Source organism: Helianthus annuus, chromosome 9 (genome assembly GCF_002127325.2).
Source record: "Helianthus annuus cultivar XRQ/B chromosome 9, HanXRQr2.0-SUNRISE, whole genome shotgun sequence".
NCBI lineage: Eukaryota > Viridiplantae > Streptophyta > Magnoliopsida > Asterales > Asteraceae > Helianthus > Helianthus annuus.
The window spans coordinates 23369156-23387874 of record NC_035441.2 but is presented as its reverse complement, the minus strand read 5'-3'; the positions used below and the strand labels follow the sequence as shown (position 1 = coordinate 23387874).

At 38.2% G+C, this 18719-nt stretch overlaps 1 protein-coding gene and 1 non-coding gene across 2 annotated transcripts; one reads left to right on the top strand and one right to left on the bottom strand.

Annotated features, from left to right (window-relative positions):
• The first annotated feature begins 236 nt into the window (after positions 1-236).
• Positions 237-342, top strand: LOC118482512. Its single transcript, XR_004868546.1, has one exon. It is a non-coding gene; the product is annotated as a small nucleolar RNA R71 (small nucleolar RNA).
• A 16575-nt stretch (positions 343-16917) lies between these two features.
• LOC110875466 lies at positions 16918-18312 on the bottom strand. The gene has a single exon (XM_022123664.1). It carries the CDS (start codon positions 18310-18312, stop codon positions 16918-16920), a length of 1395 nt encoding a protein of 464 aa, XP_021979356.1.
• Positions 18313-18719: the final 407 nt, after the last annotated feature.

Here is an 18719-nt window from a genome sequence, read left to right as displayed (position 1 = left end):
TCGAAGTTTGAACATTACCATCATCTACCGCATGCACTTAAGTTCGGGTAATGGTCAGTCGTGCTCTCCTTGATGATTGAGCTTTTCTTTTTGATGTGACCGCCATTTGTTCCAAGAATTCCCAATCATCATGCTCGTAATTTGTGCCAAAAGTGCAATTCGTGATAGACATTAAGTCACGAGCATCTTCGGAACATAACCCCTCATGAAATGCATTCATCAACTCCCATAGCTCTATCCCATGATGAGGGCGATTCTTTATCATCATGTTAAACCTCTCAAATGCTTCATTAAACATTTCACCCGTTTGTTGTTGAAAACTTCTCAAACTTTTTCTAGCATCATTTGTCTTTTGTGCGGTGAAGAATTCATCCAAGAAGATATGTTGCATTTCTGCCCATGTATAAATAGATGCCGAAGGTAAGGTATAGAACCACTTTTTCGCCTTGTCTTCTATGGAAAACTGGAATAGCACCAATTTGACATCATCGGCTGAAAATCCTTAACCCCCAATAGTGTTACAAATCGAATCGTAAGCCTCCAAATGAAAATAAGGCTCCTCCGTTGCTAGACCCTTATACTTTGGCAAACTTTGTAACGAATTCGTTCGCACTTCGAACGTCCTCCCTTGATCATTATGAGGGATAACTACTGGTGAAGGATTATGAGTGATCACCGGTCTAAAATGTGCTTCTATGCCTCTTGCGTGTTCTCGAATATGTCTTCTTGGTACACCCAACCAGATCCTTGGACATATACGACCCATTGGTCTTTGAACTTGCATTCGTGGAGGCCCAAATTGTTGTTGAGGTGGCTGAAATCTCAGCCCCACATGAGGTTGTTGTCGAACATGTCTTTGAATCGGTGGACCTTGTGGTGGCAACTGTTGAGGTATAATTTGGTGTTGAGGAATCCCACCAACACTTGACATTCTTTGATTTTGACCTTGTACGTAAGTAAACTCCCCTTGATCTCCATCATCCCCATACACGTATCCTTCTTCTTCATAACCCCCAAAATTGTCATCATACCCATCGTCGAACCCATCTTGTCTTACTCCCGAAGTATGTTGAAATTGCACTCCCGGTTGGAATGGAGTAGAATGTATAATTGATGGACCGGTTTGGTATAAGTTAGGTGGTGGTATTTGTGATGATGATGGTTGGCCAGATGTTGGGAAAAAGGATGAATAAGCTGGAACGGTGAATGATGTAGCTTGATAGCTAAAAGAGTGTTCAGGTTGAGTGTTTTGTTAATGTAGTGATGGTTGGTTTGATTTCTGGTGTGGTTATAGGAATGGTGGTATTTGGTGAAGGTTGTGTTGAAGATGGTGTAAAGGATGGTGTAGGTTGACCCGTAGTGGGTGGTGGTTGTGGTGGTGGTGGTGGATCCATGTATCTAATTTGTGTAATTGGTGTAATTGGTGTAGTAGGTGTTGTTGGTGAACCGCTGATTTTGTTTTCTCGGAGCAAAATTCTGTTTCTTCTCAAAGTTCGTTCAATTTCTGGATCAAATGCCAAAGGTGATAGCTTGTGAGAGCACCTAGTACGCATGCACCAAATACCTGTACACTAACACACCCAGCGTAAACCAGAAAAATAACAAACTTAAAAAGATAAAAAATAACACACGGTGCGCACTACTCCCCGGCAACGGCGCCAAAATTTGACGTGATGTCGTGGTCACAATCACATTTAATCCAAATACTACTAATAGATAGCGGTAAGTGGGTATTGAACACAGGGAGTTTGTGGAATGTGTGTTGTTTAGAAGTTTATCTAAGTTAACTAGAATTAAACTAACTGCAATAAAATTAAATTCAAGAGTTGGATTGATTGATTGAGTTTTAAAAACTAAAATTACTATTCTAATTGCAAAATGAAATTTGGCTTGTAGACAATTTAGAGACAAATGAGCATCTTTAGTTTCTGGTTTACTTCGACGTTTATGCTATCATTCCACTAGAAAGAACTACATGTGTGATTACTTGTTGTGATAAAAGGGAACTAAGTACTCAGATTCCTAGAACGTGAGGTTGTTACCCGATGACCAATTAACCCTTACCCAATCCTAATTCTACCCATGATATCTCGATTCCCAACGGCACCAAGAACGTATGGTTTCAAATTAGATTAACATAAGAATCAACAATTTACAGACAATCAATCACACACCATAACAAACAATCATAAAGACAAAGTTTGTTATTCTAAAAATTAGGAAATCAAGCATAAAGTCTAATACGAACCTTCAACCAAAGATAGTCATCAAGAGTTTAGCCACTCATGGCTTGAATCATCATCCTCACACAAGTTTCGGGTTGTCACAGTGCCAGCTCAGCACGGGGCCGTGCCTAACTCCAGATTCCGTGAAGATAAAGACACACAGAAGCAGACTGTTAACACGGGGCCGTGTCAAATGGACACGGGGCCGTGGTCAACTCCCAGATTCAAAGAATCTTGGATAGTACCGCAAGTACAAGCAAGTACAATGGGCACGGGGCCGTGCGGTTGACACACAGGGCCGTGCCGTTGACACACGGGGCCGTGTTAGTACAAGAACTGACACTGTAGTTAATGAAGAAGAGAGAGAATGACCAACACGAGGCAGTGTCAGGTGGGCACGGGGCGGTGTTGAGGTTCTAAATTCAGCTATAAATAGGGGTGCTTGGTTTCATTCCAACCTATCCTTTGGCAAACCACTTCTCTCTCACTTGCCACCACTCCACCACCATTATAACACCATCATCCACCACCATCATCCACCACCATCATCCATCTTCCATCATTTAGAGTGTGTGTAGTAGTCTCGGGATCCAAGATCGATAGTAAGAGTCTTTGTCAAACAAAGGCCATGCTTGGCTAAAGTCTTACATCACTTGGTGAAGACAAATCTTTTATGTATTTCTTTTATGATTTCCAATCTTTGGCAACTTTTTAATTGAGTATGTATTAATGACTTTAATAACTAGTTTTTTATATTGAAGGCAAATTTATCTAATCATTCTTAATATGTTGTCGATTCACATATTCGTGTCTTTACAGTCTATATAAAGCGCATTAATTTCCTGGAAGGGGGTTAAAAGGGTGGTTGGATAAATTTTATGTCTCGTTTAGTGTATAGATCCTGCGAGAACTTGGTTCAAGCTTAGTAACACTTCACGAGTAGGACGGGCTCTACCCACCATACGGGAGAAGTGTCAAACGCTTGAATCCCTTATTTATAAACTATTATTAAAACATTAAACCAACCCTGCGAGGACTATGTCCCTGCTGACTCAGACCAAAGGGTTGAGGGTGAGCGCTGCCTGGAAGGGGGCCCACCACTTTTTGCATTAATAACTTACTTAATTATCGTTCAATAATCCTCCCTAGTGGGACTATATCCCTACTGAATCAGACCACTAGGTTGAGGGTAACGTCGCCTTCACAAGAGGGGCCTACTACTATAACTAATATAATCTCTTAAAATGCCCAAAGTGTGGAAATCATCAAAGGATACATGAAAAAGGAGTCGGAACCAAGTGATTCCTTCTTGTCTATCTATTTTTTCCTTTATTTTATTTTCTGTTTTATTTTATCTTTTCACAACTTAAAAATCTTTTCTTCAAAGTTTGGTTCTATTAGACGTTGACGATAAGCCGGTATTAAAAGCTATTGTGTCCTTGGACGACCTCGGTATTTTGCCATTACTATACTACATCCATGACGGGTGCACTTGCCCTAACGTGTGTGTAGAGTAATAGTAGAATATCGTGTTTTATAAATTTATAACTTAAATTGGCGAGTAAAAAGAGATAAAAATAATAATAAAAAATATATACACACCCGCACACGTCAAGTTTTTGGCGCCGTTGCTGGGGACACAAGGATTTTACGAAAGCTTAACATTAGCCACTTAATCAAATTCTAACATTTTTTTTTTCAAAACTGCGCACTCGTTTTTAAAATTTTTCTATTTACAGTAGGTTTAATACGGGGCCGTGTTACTGGGACACGCCCCCGTGCTGCAAATTTTTCTTAAAAACTTTTTAAACGCCCAGATACAGAACTGCCCACGGCTCGTGCCAGTTCAGCACGTGGCCGTGGTCAATCGTCTGTTAAATTTTTAACTTCTGTTTTCTTATCCCGAGGCTCGTTATTCTTCTGGTTATTTTACAATACAATGGATTACTACTTAGAAGACTACATCTACTATATTGAGGATGATTATGAGGAACCTTATTGTACCATTTGCGGAGAATCCCCTTCGATACAACATTGTTACCTTATCAAACCATCAACCTCACACACCACACCAAGTTCTTCATACACTACTTATGAGGAGCCAAGGTTTGAACTCCCAAAGTCAAACTTTGATTAGGATGCCAATCCGTTTGAAACCTATGACACACCACCAACAATCACTCCCGAAGCCGAAAGAGTCATACAAGGTCTCAAAAATCTAGAACTCTTAATTAAGAGATCTCGTGAAAAAGAAGAGGCTATTTGTAGTAAAGAGGTAATAATCGAAGAGGTAATAATTAAAGAGGTAAAAATAGAAGAACAAAATGAAAAACTCACGCATGAACCAAACCAAGAGGAAGGTAAGTCAAAAACTAACCATTCTAAACTAGATCAAACTTTTTAAAAAAAATACGTTTTACAACCTTCTTTTGAAAATCATTGTTTGGTATCTCCTCATGCTAAGATTTTAAAAGAGTTAAACACTTCTACTAAAATGGAAGAATTAGTAAGCATCAGGTTAACAAATGATCAAACTTCACTAATAAAAGATGAATACCATGAAATAAACATAAAACCGGTACCATGTTCTTTTTCAAAATATCTTTGTTAGTAACGTGCTAATTAATAAAGATCTTTGTGTTAACATAATGCCAAACTATATTTTCGAAAAATTAGATAATAGTTATTTTTCTCCTCTTCAATTCATATTTTTCTCTCTAACAGAAAAACGATTAATGCCACGGGAACGGTTGAGGATGTCTTAATTCAAACAAGCCAGTCGGATGTCCCAACCGACTTTGTCACTCAGATGATACCCCCCTCATGTTGGGACAACCATTTCTAAAATCCCATCAAACTTTTACATGACGTCGTGCCCCATGGGCACACTCCACGTGTTTGCTATCTCGAAAAATTTGGTACTGACACTTTTAACACGGGGTCGTGGCTCCCACACATGGGGTCGTGTCAAGTGTCTGTTTTTCAAAAACTTTGTTGTTTTTTTAACACACATCTTACACATTTAATCAAACACCCCAAATATTTTTCAAATTTTTTCTTTGTTTTGTCTACTTTATAGTTTAAGTTAGAAACCAAGTTCTAAAAATTTCAAGTTTTTATAAAGTTTACAACCGATAGCGTCGTGATAAAAAGAAACACACAAGAAAAATTTATAAAAATGCCATGGCAATTCTTTGTAAAATTTGATTGTATATATAATTTCACACTTATACCCCTTTTCCCACAAAAATGTGAGTTTTGAGCCTTTACCGAGCATTCAATCATATATCTTTACTAAATGCTCATCTTTCGTTTCTTGTGCGAATAGCCGTACGGTTCTTACGAATCTAGAACTTGACAAGACAATACATTCCCAGACCTTACCGACGAATCCAACTAAGTAAATGATGGATGCATTAGGATTTTAAACCCTCTTTTTCATCTTCTCTTTATCTCCCCAACATAAACAAAAAAAAACAATTTTTATTTTCACGCCCCTTGTTTTTAGTAAAATGCGGTTCTTTTGAAAATCATATAAAAAGACGTGACATAGTTTTATATCAAAAAAAAAGAAAAAAAAATCTCTCTAGCTATTTGAAATAAATAATCAGAAAATATTGCTTATAAATATGTAGCCTATAACTAAGTCACAAACAAATAAATTATGTTAAAAAGGGGTGTGAAAATAAAACTATCCTACCCTTAGCCAAAACCTACCCTTTTAAAGTCCTCTTGATATTAACAAAGATTATGTTAAAAAAGAGGAAGTTTGATTACTTGTCGAGTATATGGTAGGAGTAAGTTCCATACTAGTATCGAGCGTTTCACCTAAACATCTTCGGCCGAGTGTTGAGTGGTCACTTGTGAGGTGTGTGAATTTGTATATAACTAAATGAAATTTTATAAAGGCATGTTATGCCCAAAAATATTTATTTTTCTTAAAAAAGGTTTAAAATGTCAAATACGATTGTAAAAAATATAAAAACAAGAATAAAGAACTTGGATTCCCGACAGTCTACAAACAAGACCCGAAAACTTCTTCTCTACCAATTCCATTTGGGTGTATAAGAAACATTAAAGAGTTTTGCTTGAGTACAAGCAAAGATTCAAGTGTGGGGGTATTAAATATCTGATATGAGTAAAAAGCAACATATAAATTGTATCAAATAAGGTATAAAACAACCCTTTTCGGTACTAATGTTGGAAAAAACATGTTTCTTTTTTTCTTTTTAATTTACAGAGTCAAAAGAGCATAAACGCTCAAAAGAACAAAATAACGGCAAAAACCAACATAAATACAAAAGAAGAGAAGTTGGCACTTCATACCGACCCTCCAAGCTTCACCCCAAGACCAAAAACAGCAATTCAAAATGCTGACATGGGGCTGTGCCAGTTCAGAATGGGGTTGTGCCAACACAGCACGGGGCCATGCTAGCTCAGCATGGGGCTGTGCCCAACTCTAGATTACATGAAGAGAAAGACATGCAGAAGCAGAGTGTCAACACGGGGCCGTGGTCAACTCCCAGATTCCCAGAATCTTGGATAGTACAGCAAGTACAATAAGCACGGGGTCATGCCATTGATACACGTGGCCGTGTTAGTACAAGACCTAACACTGTAGTTAATGAAGAAGAGAGAAAATGACCAACACGGGGCCATGTTGAGGTTTTGATTTCAGCTATAAATAGGGGTGATTGGTTTCATTCCAACCTATCCCTTGACATACCACTTCTCTCTCACTTGCCACTGTTAGTGCATACGTCTGCTGACTTCGTCTTGTATCGAGTCTTGCATTGCTCAGAGCACGTAGTTCGAGAAATCATGATAGAAAGCTAATTCCGCTTGTAGATAATAATTCCGCTTGAAAGTATCCATATGTAATTTCGCACGGAATTACAATGTAATTTTGTGTGAGTGTGTTAATTCCGTGTGACATGATAAGTCCGTTTCTGTGTAATTTCGTTTGTGTATGTTTTGTGCGGAATTAGTGAGTCTATATATAGATGTAGATCTGTTTCATTTGGAACGGAATTAGAACAGTGTTTTCCGACGGCGAAGCTCTGTCGAAGTGTCTACAGATCTGTAATCGTATCAGAATCAATATAAAAGACAGTTAAAGTGAACATCTTGCCGTATCACACACGATATATCTGTTTCCGGCTTTCATATTGTGTAGAACGCCTTTGATTGACTCATTTCGGGTCCGCACATGATCCTACAAGTGGTATCAGAGCTCAGTTGGAGGAGTTCTGCCGATTTCAGCTTGATTTCATCTCTTTTTCTCATTTCTACACCTTCTTTTATCAATTGAACTAGTTTTAACGGTCAAAATGATCTGAATTTCACGTATCATAAGCGAAACAGTGTTTTAACAAAGCCTTGAGAGAATTGAACTTTAATTCGATCTAAAACTGAAAAATTTTGTAATTTCGCTTGAAAATAAGTTCGAACCAAATGACATTAGCCTAATTTCGTTTGAAATTTCATCTATTTCCTCACAGAATTATAATTCCGTTTGAGTTTGTTCGAACGAAATTATAATTTCGTTTCAAATTCGTAATTCTGTTTGAAAACTGAGAAATTCCGCACGAAATTACCTGATGTCATGTGAAAGTTTTAATTTCGTTTGAAGTTTGTTTGTGCAGGTTAATCTCGTTTGAAAGTAATCTCGCTTGAAGGTAATCTCACTTGGAAGTAATTTCATTTGAAAGATCTGATTTCGCTTGAACAGTGATTGTCTTGATAAACGTGTTACCGAATCATGGACGAAGAGTTCTACAACACGTTTGGTACATCCCCGACTACTCCAACTGCTATGGTGAAAAACATGAACTTGGAAAACGAAACTGGAACACTACAAAAACCACCGAAACTAATGGGAATTGAAGAGTACTATGGTTGGAAAGATCGTTTCAAAAACTGGGTCCAGGCAAATCACTTGATGTCTTGGGAATGCATTGAGAAAAAGTATGTGAAACCGCGTAGGGATTTAAAAGTTATCAAAAAAATTTCTGAACTAACTAATAAAGAGAAGGAAATGTATAAAGCCGAAACAATGATGATCAGTTTACTACAACAAGCTATAAAAGAAGATATCTTTATTTTGCTTCAACATGATGGCACTTCAAAATCAATCTGGGATGCGCTTAAACTTAAAGTTGCAGGAAGTGATAAGATGATCAAAAGCAAGAAAGCATTGCTTAAAAAAGAGTTTGATTTGTTTACAGGACTGCCGGGTGAATCTTCAAAGAAACTGATTGAAAGATATTGTCACTTAGTGAGAACTATGTCTTTGTTGGAAATTGAAAAACCTCAAGATGAATGGGTCAACAAATTAGCTGATGCTTTACCTCAGAAAGAGCGGGGTACATTTTTTATTATCTTAAAGAACACCGGAGAATATGATGGTTTAACGATTTCTCAGTTCATCGAGAAGATTGAGGGTCAAGATCTTGAACAACAAAAGATTGCGAGGATGAATAATCCGAGTAGTCAACAAGATGTGAAAATGTATTACAAAGGCAAGGTTCAAGAGGCTGAAATGAGTCCGAAAATCCAAACTGCTTTTAGTGCTGAAAACTCGTCTGGAACTGTTGAACAAAGTCCAAATAGCAGCAGTGGTTTTTCTTCATACCCGAATGTTAATCCAAATGTTTCAGCTTCAAGTTATCAGTCTCAAGGATCAAAGAATGGAAGTGGATATGTAATACAACGCAACATTGCTTTGAATCTTCCAGGAGGTCAAAGTTTTTCTGAAGAAGTTGCCAAAGATCACATGGCATTACTTGCTACTGTGCTACAATCCTATGAAGGTTTGTTTGCAGGGAGGATCGGAAATCCTATGCTGACGAAAGAGGATTACGATCAGATAGATGCTGAAGAGATGGAGCTCATGGACATCAAATGGTGCTTAGCTAGTGTCCTAAGGAGAGCAGAAAAGTTTAAAATGATTAAAGGAAGAAATGATTTTTTGGATGCTCATGTTTCAACTTTGGGTTTTGATAAATCTAAAGTGACTTGTTTTCGATGCAGGGAGAAAGGTCATTTCAAAAGAGAATGCAAAAATTAGGAAACTAGTGGAGCAAAGAATCCTTTTGGAAAAGATGATTACTATCGAAAAGCCATATATCAACAGGTTTCTCATCAACCGCATCAACAAAAGGAATCACAAACTGCACATGGGAAAATGATCGAAGATGCAAATAAGAATCTTACTATGGCATCATTGATCAAGATGATGAAAAAGTGGCAGAAGGCTTCAGCTGGGATAAATACATTCCACCTGATTAAAAAACAGTAGCACTTATTGCACAGATAGTTCAAAAGCCTGATTTGTTTACAGAATGGATGAAAGTGTTTGCTAGAAATGATTCGAGCCAAGAAGAAGAGTCTATTTCATCCGATGAAAGTTCAGAAAGAATAATGGTTTTTAATCAAACACGATCTGAATCTAGTTTTTCAGATGACAGTTCAGAAAAGACAATAAGTTTTGATCAAACTCCAACTGATGACAGTAGTGATGATGAGGAGGAAAAGCATATTAATGTTGCAAAAACTCAACTATCTCCTGATAGTTTTCAATTTTATTTTGTAGATCGCTTAGAAAAGTTGAAGAAGAAACGAGCAGCAAAAGAGTTGAAAAAGGTGAAAGTTGAAGATGTTGAAGAGACAAAGAAAAATGAAAAATGTGAAGAAGTTAAAGTTGTTGAAGTTGAAAAGGTTATCGAAGTTGAAAAGATTGTGGAAGTCATCAAGCCTTGCTTAAAGTGTTTAGAATCTTGCAAGGAATGTGTAGTGAAAGATGAGAAGTTGGTTGAACAAGAAAAGATGAAAGAAAAGTTACTGTTTGATCTCAACTACGTGAAAGAATCTTACGATGTGTTGAACAGAACGATAACTGGTCTGCAAAAGACTAATTCTGAAAGAGAAGATGCATTGACAATGTTGAATGTTGTGTTAATGTCAAAGCAAAAAGCTATCAATTATTACATTGAAGAAAGTGCAAAGTGGAAGCAGGAGTTGGAGACAGAATAGATAGAGAATGAGAGAATCAGACGGTTATTACAGAGTTATTCTAGTTCTGATTATCTTATTGATCGAATTTATCCAACTGTTGCAGGTCTTGATGTTTTTCAAGATAAGAAGCCAAAAGAGAAGAAGGATACTGGTAAGAAACATAATGTTAGCTATAACAAGTGTCTGCCTCCAATTTGGGAAGGGTATTCTCTTAGAAAACCGAATGAGGAGCAAGTAGAAAAGGCAGTCAATATAAAGTTAAAGTCCAATATAACCGATGAATTACCAGAAAACATTGACGTCGTTTTTACATCGGCTGACACTGATCATGAGTCTGAGTTAATGAAAAAGGTGGTTGATCAGGTGTTGGATACAGATGAGGAGTCAGAGTCAAAGTCCGAGTCTGAAAATTCGAGTTCGTCTGTCAAAAGTTCTTCGTCGGTCAACAGTTCAAAGACGTCGGGAAAACGGGTTTACAATAAAGAATTCTTGTTATCAAAATCTAATTTGAATGATGAATTATTCAAAGTTGCATATACATTGAATGATTCAGACAAATTATATTCTGATGCGGAATTTCCAAAAAGAAGTGTTCAAATTGAAAAGATCAAAAGGGTTTTCAAAATGACAGAAATTAATATTTCTGAAATAAAAGATTTAAATCTTAAAGAAAAATCTAAAAAATATACTTCAAGAGTTCAACAACGGTTAAACAAGAAAAAGGGTTATGGTTCTGGTTCTGGTTTACCAAAGAAACCAAACCATAACGGTAATTTCAAAAAGAAAGGTCTTGGATTTATTCCACCTGAAAATCAAAAAGATGAGAAAATTTCTAAAACAATAGCAAAATTTGTTTCAGGAGGAAGCGCTGAGGAAGAACAGAAGAAACCATTCTGGAGATAATCAAACCAGGAGTTTGTTGCTGAAAAGAAGAAAAATGAAGCGTATCAGAAAAAAGAGACAAGAACCTGTTACAAATGCAATGAAGTGGGTCACATTGCATGGAACTGTTCACAAGCAACAAAAACAAAACAGGAAGTTGTTTCTAAACTTAAAGGAAAAGTTGTTGAAGAAAATGAACCACTAACTAAAAAATTTAAAATTTTCGAAAATTCTACATATGAAGTTGGTGAGTGTTCAAAGACACATTTTTATAAAAAGAGAGCTAAGAATGACAAGCAAATGTGGGTTGTTAAGAAGTTTCATGATATTGTTAAGAAATTTGATGTGAAGTCTGGCGATGAATCTAACTCCATAAAGTTAGATGAGCCACAGGTTGAGGTTAAAGAAGAAAACTCAGTTCCACCAGTGGATGATGAGAATTTTCCACCACTGAGAGCTGAGAATTTTAATTAAAAAATTGGAAAGGTTGAGATCTCAAATCAATTCTATTCTGAGAAGAAAGAATTTGAGGTTGAGAAAGCGTTCAATGGAAACGTGAAAAAGATTTTTGGAAAGATGATCGAGGGTAAAGTTCAAGGGGTTAAAGACTTTTATGCTACGAAGAAAGCAACTTATAACCCAACCGAAGAGGAGTTAAGATCACCCAAGGCTGGTCAGGCTTGGGTCGACATTTTCTTTACTTAAAAAACCTGACTTGCCGGAGGTCTCAAGTTTGTAATCGTGGAGTAGGAATCGACATCATTCTTAAAAATTGATTTTGTGAATGAATCTTAAAATTGTTAAATTTTTACAGGTTGTGGAATAGCCGGAACTCCCAGGTTGGTAAGTGAGGAGTAGGTATCGGCATATTTCTTGAAAAATTCATTTTTGGAATATTTGGATCTTCAAAGATTAATCAAGGACATTAAATTGTACTTGATTTATCTTTCCTACAAGTGATTGATAGTTTTTCTTATAAATGGCTATGTTAGATCCGCATTTTTCCTACTTTATAAAATTACTTACTAATGTAATTTAACAGACATCAAAATATAAAACTTGTTACATAACAAAAATTTTACAAAAATTGGGCATGACTCCTTCGAAACGCGAACAAGCCCCCTGTTTTATACTTAATACACCAAGTAACCTTCTACGAACCGTTGGACATAAAAACTACCAAAAACAAAGACAACAAGTTTTACACATGTACGTCTACTAATTAACTTAGACAAAATAACAAGTCATGGACCAAAAGATGCGAATGAGCTAGCGGAAGCGTTCGGTATAACAAGACGTAAACATGTGCTCGCTCCAAGCTCCAGACTGCCTAAAGTGAGGATTTACCTACATTCAACAACAAGGTTTTAAAAATTAGTCATTATACTTGTTAAACTACTACTCCTTCGTTTTAGTTCTATCCGTACGTGAGCTTTTATCTTTCTTACGCATTCGACTACCCAATACTTGGGTTTAGCATAAACACTCTCAATGAGAGTTAAGCATACATATCCAACTCGTTTAATCGGGTTGTTAGCTTTCGACATTACTTTTTCTTTTTATCCGCATGACGGATTAAGCTTCTAACATTTATCATAGCATTCAAAACCAACCGTTCAAAACGGATGGAAGCTTATTCTTGATCGACTTGTTCACTAGAACCGGTCGACTTGCATAGCTTAATATAACATTCATAACAACCAAATCCGCAAGGGATTTGCTAGCTACTTACTAATCACCATAACATTTTGACAATAGTTAATTAAGATGTTATAACAAAATTCTAAGTAAGGTTTATTTGTATGTAACGCACATACCTCGGTCTTGTAATCCTTCCGATTTCTTAGAATTCGAACCTTCTTCCTTCACACCTAGATCAACATATTCATTCATTCGTTTAGTACTCTAACTTTCATTCCACCACATTTCAATTTACACATAATTACTCTTTCAAGCATTTCATCAAACACCTAGTGGGCGTTACATTAATAAAGCATTGTGTACAAGCATCCAAAGCATGATTTGCTAATTCATCCTATATATGTCATCATTACTCAGTCTAATTCTTACAATTCCTTTAATCAATATCAATTTATCTAGCATTCGGATACTACAAACTGAATTACATGCCAAATTACATATATTCATCATTCCTATAATCTTCATATTCATAACACAAACTTCACATAGCGGGTTTTCACTACATTCTTTCATGCAACCTAAAATCACACATGATTCTTGTCCTAGGAAGCAATTCTAACTCAGATTTCCCACAATAGATACAAGAAATCGAATTTGGGTTTAAACCCTTACTCTAGAATTCATCTTTTCAAAAATTAAACTTACCACTTCACTATGTATGCATAGATAATCGATAAACTTGAGACATGCAACTGATTTAGACTTGAATTTCTTGATTAATTGAGTAGATTAGCATGAACGAGGGTTTTCACCCTTGTTTCTTCTGTTCGATCGCTCCCAGGTACGCACACAGGAGTGTATTTGTGGGTTTACCACTATAAAACCTTAATTATTAAAATCTTACACATTAACCCCCTTCTAAATTGATAAGTATTTAATTTAAGCATTAATTCAAATTTTTAGCTTATTTCTTATCATAACCCATTAACTTAGTTACTTTTTGTTCATTTTCATTTACTTTAATTAAATACCGGTTTTTGGGGCGTTACAAGTCTACCCCCCTTAAAAGAGGTTTCGTCCCCGAAACCTAGGCACATAACAAATTTTTAAGTGCACATACCAAACAGGAATGGATAGTGCTTCCTCATCTCATCTTCCGCTTCCCATGTGAGTTCCGACCCCTTTCGGTGTTGCCATTGAACCAACACTTGTTTAACGGCTTTGTTGCGGAGATTCTTCACCTTAACATCCTTAATGGCTATGGGTCTTTCGACATAATTTAACCCCTCTTTCAACTCGATGTCATCGAGAGGTACTAATGCTGTTTCGTCCGCAATACACCTCCTCAACTGCGACACGTGGAAGGTATTATGAATCCCGTCTAGAGTAGGCGGTAATTCTAATCGATATGCGACCCTTCCAACTCGAGCCAAGACTTTGAATGGTCCAATATATCGAGGACCTAATTTGCCCCGCTTGCGAAAACGGATTATACCCTTCCATGGGGAGACTTTCAACAGAACGAAATCTCCGACTTGAAATTCAATGGGTCGCCTTTTCTTGCTTGCGTAAGCTTTTTGCCGATCTTGGGCCGCTTTCAATCGAGCTCTTACCAATTTTATCTTTTCATTTGTTACTGCTATTAGATCACTTGGCGCAAGCTCTCTTTGCCCCACTTCACCCCAACATACGGGAGTTCTACATTTTCTTCCGTACAGGAGTTCATAAGGAGCCATTTTAAAGCCACTATGGTAACTATTATTATAAGAGAATTCCACTAGGGGTAGATGGTCAGCCCAGCTTCCCCCAAAGTCTAATGCGCACGCTCTTAGCATATCGATAAGCGTTTGAATGGTCCTTTCTGACTGGCCGTCAGTCTGAGGGTGGTAGGCGGTGCTTATGTGTAACCTCGTGCCCACACTCTCGTGAAACTTTTGCCAGTAACGAGAGGTAAATCTGGTATCCCGGTCCGAGACGATTGACACAGGCACCCCGTGTCGAGATATGATCTCATTCATATATATTTCTGCCATTACCTCGGAGGTGTAAGCCTCTTTGATAGGTAGAAAATGAGCGCTTTTCGTAAGCCGATCTACGATTACCCATATTGTATCGTGCCCCTTTTTCGTTCTAGGGAGCTTGGTTACCAAATCCATTGTTAGTTCCTCCCACTTCCATACCAGGATCTCTAAAGGTTGCAACTCCCCGTATGGTCTTTGGTGCTCTGCTTTCACCTGGGAACATGTTAAGCATTTCGCGACATATTTAACGATATCACGTTTCATGCCCGGCCACCAATAACTGGTCTTCAAATCCTGATACATCTTCGTAGCCCCGGGGTGAACCGAATATCGTGACTTATGAGCTTCTTCAAGTAACGTAGTCTTGACCTCGCAGAAACGAGGTATCCAAATTCGGCCAAATCTCGTTTTGAATCCGATCGAATTTTCTTCTAGCTTATCGGTTACACCTTTCAATCTTTCTTTCTTTACATCTTCCACTGCGAGTGATTTTATCTGGGAATCACGTATCGTCTTGAGTAATAGTGGTGTAACTATCATCTTCATGGATTTTACTCGAATGGGAGACGGATATTCCTTTCGGCTTAATGCGTCGGCTACTACATTCGCTTTTCCCGGGTGATAAAGGATATCACAATCGTAATCTTTGATAAGTTCTAACCACCTCCGTTGCCTCATATTCAAGTCTTTCTGCTCAAAGAAATATTTAAGGCTTTTATGATCCGAATAAATTGTGCACTTCACGCCATATAGATAATGCCTCCAAATTTTTAAGGCAAATACTACCGCTGCCAATTCCAAATTGTGTGTTGGGTAGTTTACCTCATGCAGCTTCAATTGTCGTGAAGCATAAGCGATAACCTTTCCCTTTTGCATCAATACGCAACCTAAACCCTGGTGTGACGCGTCTGAATAGACCACCAGGTCTTCAGTCCCATCCGGTAATGTCAAGACCGGTGGACATGATAACTTCTCTTTTAATACTCGAAAGGCTTCCTCCTGTTCTTTACCCCACACAAACTTCTCTTTCTTCCTTGTCAGCTTTGTTAAGGGCAAAGCTATCTTCAAAAAATCCTGTATGAACTTTCTGTAATATCCCGCGAGGCCTAGAAAACTTCTTATTTAAGTCGGGTTCTTCGGAGGAACCCATTTCATTACAGCATCGATCTTTGATGGATCTACTAAGATACCCTCCGAATTGATCACATGACCCAGAAACTGCACCTCTCTGAGCCAAAAGGCGCATTTTGAAAATTTCGCGTAAAGTTTCTCTTTACGGAGAACTTCAAGTACTTCACGCAAGTGTCTTGCATGTTCGGCCTTGCTTCGCGAGTAGATTAGAATATCATCTATGAACACGAGCACAGATTTATCTAACATGGGGCGACATACCCGGTTCATAAGATCCATAAACGCAGCCGGCGCATTCGTCAATCCGAAAGACATGACTAAAAATTCATAATGCCCATAACGGGTTCTGAACGCGGTTTTCGGAATATCTTCTTCCCGTACTCTAACTTGATGGTACCCCGAACGCAAATCTATCTTGGAGAACCAACTCACCCCTCGCAATTGATCAAAAAGATCGTCAATTCTTGGTAAAGGGTAGCGGTTCTTGATAGTTAGCTTGTTTAATTCTCTGTAGTCGATGCACATGCGCATTGTCGCGTCTTTCTTCTTAACAAATAAGACGGGCGCTCCCCAAGGTGACACACTCGGACGTATAAAGCCCTTGTCTAACAAGTCTTGTAATTGTGTCATTAGCTCCCGCATTTCAGTGGGAGCCAATCTATAAGGAGCCTTCGCAACTGGCTTCGCAACCGGATTCAGTTCGATGCGAAACTCTATTTCTCTTTCGGGGGGAAGTCCCGGCAATTCATCCGGAAATTCATTCACAATCTCTACATCTTCAAGCTTCGGGAAATCTCGTTGAGCATCTACCACGTAAGCTAGGTATGCCCTACCCCCGTTAAGTGTATACTTAGCGGCTTGAACGAGGGTACAAAGTTTCGCTTCTATCCTTCTCTCTCCTTGTATAGTTATTCGTTTTCCACTTGGAGATTGGACATGTACTGTTTTGGTTTCACAATTAATTCCCGCTTAGTGTCGGGTCATCCAATCCATACCCACTATCATTTTGAATTCCCCAAAACCATAGGTATAAGGTCGATATCAAATTCTTCATCTTCTATGGTAAATTTGCAATTTTTACAAATCTCGTGTAACATATAAATCTTACTATCGGCTATTTCTACTTCTAGAGGCATCGGCATTCTTTCGATCTTAAATGAAGGATGTTGTATGATTTCATTTGAAATAAACGACATAGTGGCTCCGGTATCAAACAAAACATAAACTGGTATGGAGTTTAATAGAAAGATACCTGAAACCACATTCGGGTGAGACTTAGCTTCTTCGGAGGTGATTTGGAACATCCTCCCTTTCGCTTTAGAGCTTTCTTCGTTCTTTCCTTCCTTCTTTGATCCTTGTTGGAGTTTTGGACACTCCGATTTAACATGCCCCTTTTCGAAACAGTTGAAACAAGTCTTCACGTTATTTGCGCATTGATAGGACGAATGTCCCTCCTTACCACATTTGTAGCACCCCTTCTTGCCTAACAGACACTCCCCAGTGTGAAGCTTTCCACAAGTCTTACAAGGAGTGATACCACCCTTCGACTTATCTTTCCTTCCTTGCTCTAGATACTTTCCCTTTTTGGATGGACTCGAACATGCACCTTTCTCGCTTGATCTCTTTTCCCCACGTTCTTCTTGCCTCTTAATCTCGATTTCTCTATCCCTTGCCAGATTGATGAGCTCATCAAGGGTATCACATTTCGAAGGAGTAATGAACTCCCTAAATTCCGCCTTTAACACCCCGTAGAAACGATTGATCTTCATCCTTTCAGTCTTCACAAAATCCCCACAGAACTTCATTTTATCCATGAAAGTATTTGATATTTCATTTATCGACTCGTTTTTCTGTCGGAGGCGCAAGAAATCTTCCTGAATCTTATCAATAGCCGACTGAGGGCAATGGTATCTCATAAAGGGATCCTTAAATTCTTGCCAAGTCATCACTTGGAGTCTATCCTCCCCTATTTCTTTACTGTGTGCGTCCCACCAATCCTTCGCTTGAAGAGTGAGTTGGCCAGTAGCGAACATCACCTTATCTTCGTTATCACAACGACTTCGGATAAATACTGCTTCTATATTTGACACCCATCTTTGGCATGCGATCGGGTCGATTTTACCATCGTACGTCGCGGGATTGCACGCCATAAAGTCTTTATACGTGCACCGTCGTTCTTTGCTTTTGTTTTTAGATCCCTCTATCCATTCTTTCAGTTCCTCAATCTTACTAGTTATCATGGCATCCACAACTCCCAACACCCGGCTTTCTACTTCTTGAGCTAATCGTGGAAGATTAGCTTGCATAACCCCTTCTGCCACTTCCGTGACTTTATTGTACATTGCTTCTTGACGAGCGGTATGATCGTCATCATTAGCGTTTCTTGCATCAGCCATCTACACAATATCATGCTTTTATTTAATGAAATTCACAACTTTTAGTATATCCTTATTCTTTAATCAGCATTTACTTAATCCCTATTGTGTCATTCGGTTCATCACTTATGATTCTTACAATTTATTCTTGTTGTAATCACTAATTGTTATTACATACACCTATTAACCCTTTTACGGCCTTCATATAATCATGAAATAAGTTTTCGGACAACCCGGAAACATAAAAGATGAAAACAAAAGAAATCAGCAAGTTGATCTTTGCGTAAGCCGTCGGCGACGGCTAGTATCCCGTCGGCGACGGGCTCTTAATAGTGGCCGTCGGACAGTTTACCCGTCGACAGTAGGTTAGGGCGTCGGACGAGACGATGCCGTCGGCGACGGGGGTTAACCCGTCGGCGACGGGCTTC

Excerpts from the sequence above, each read along its gene's own strand:
- LOC110875466 (XM_022123664.1), bottom strand. The coding sequence starts at position 18,312 with ATGGCTGATGCAAGAAACGCTAATGATGACGATCATACCGCTCGTCAA.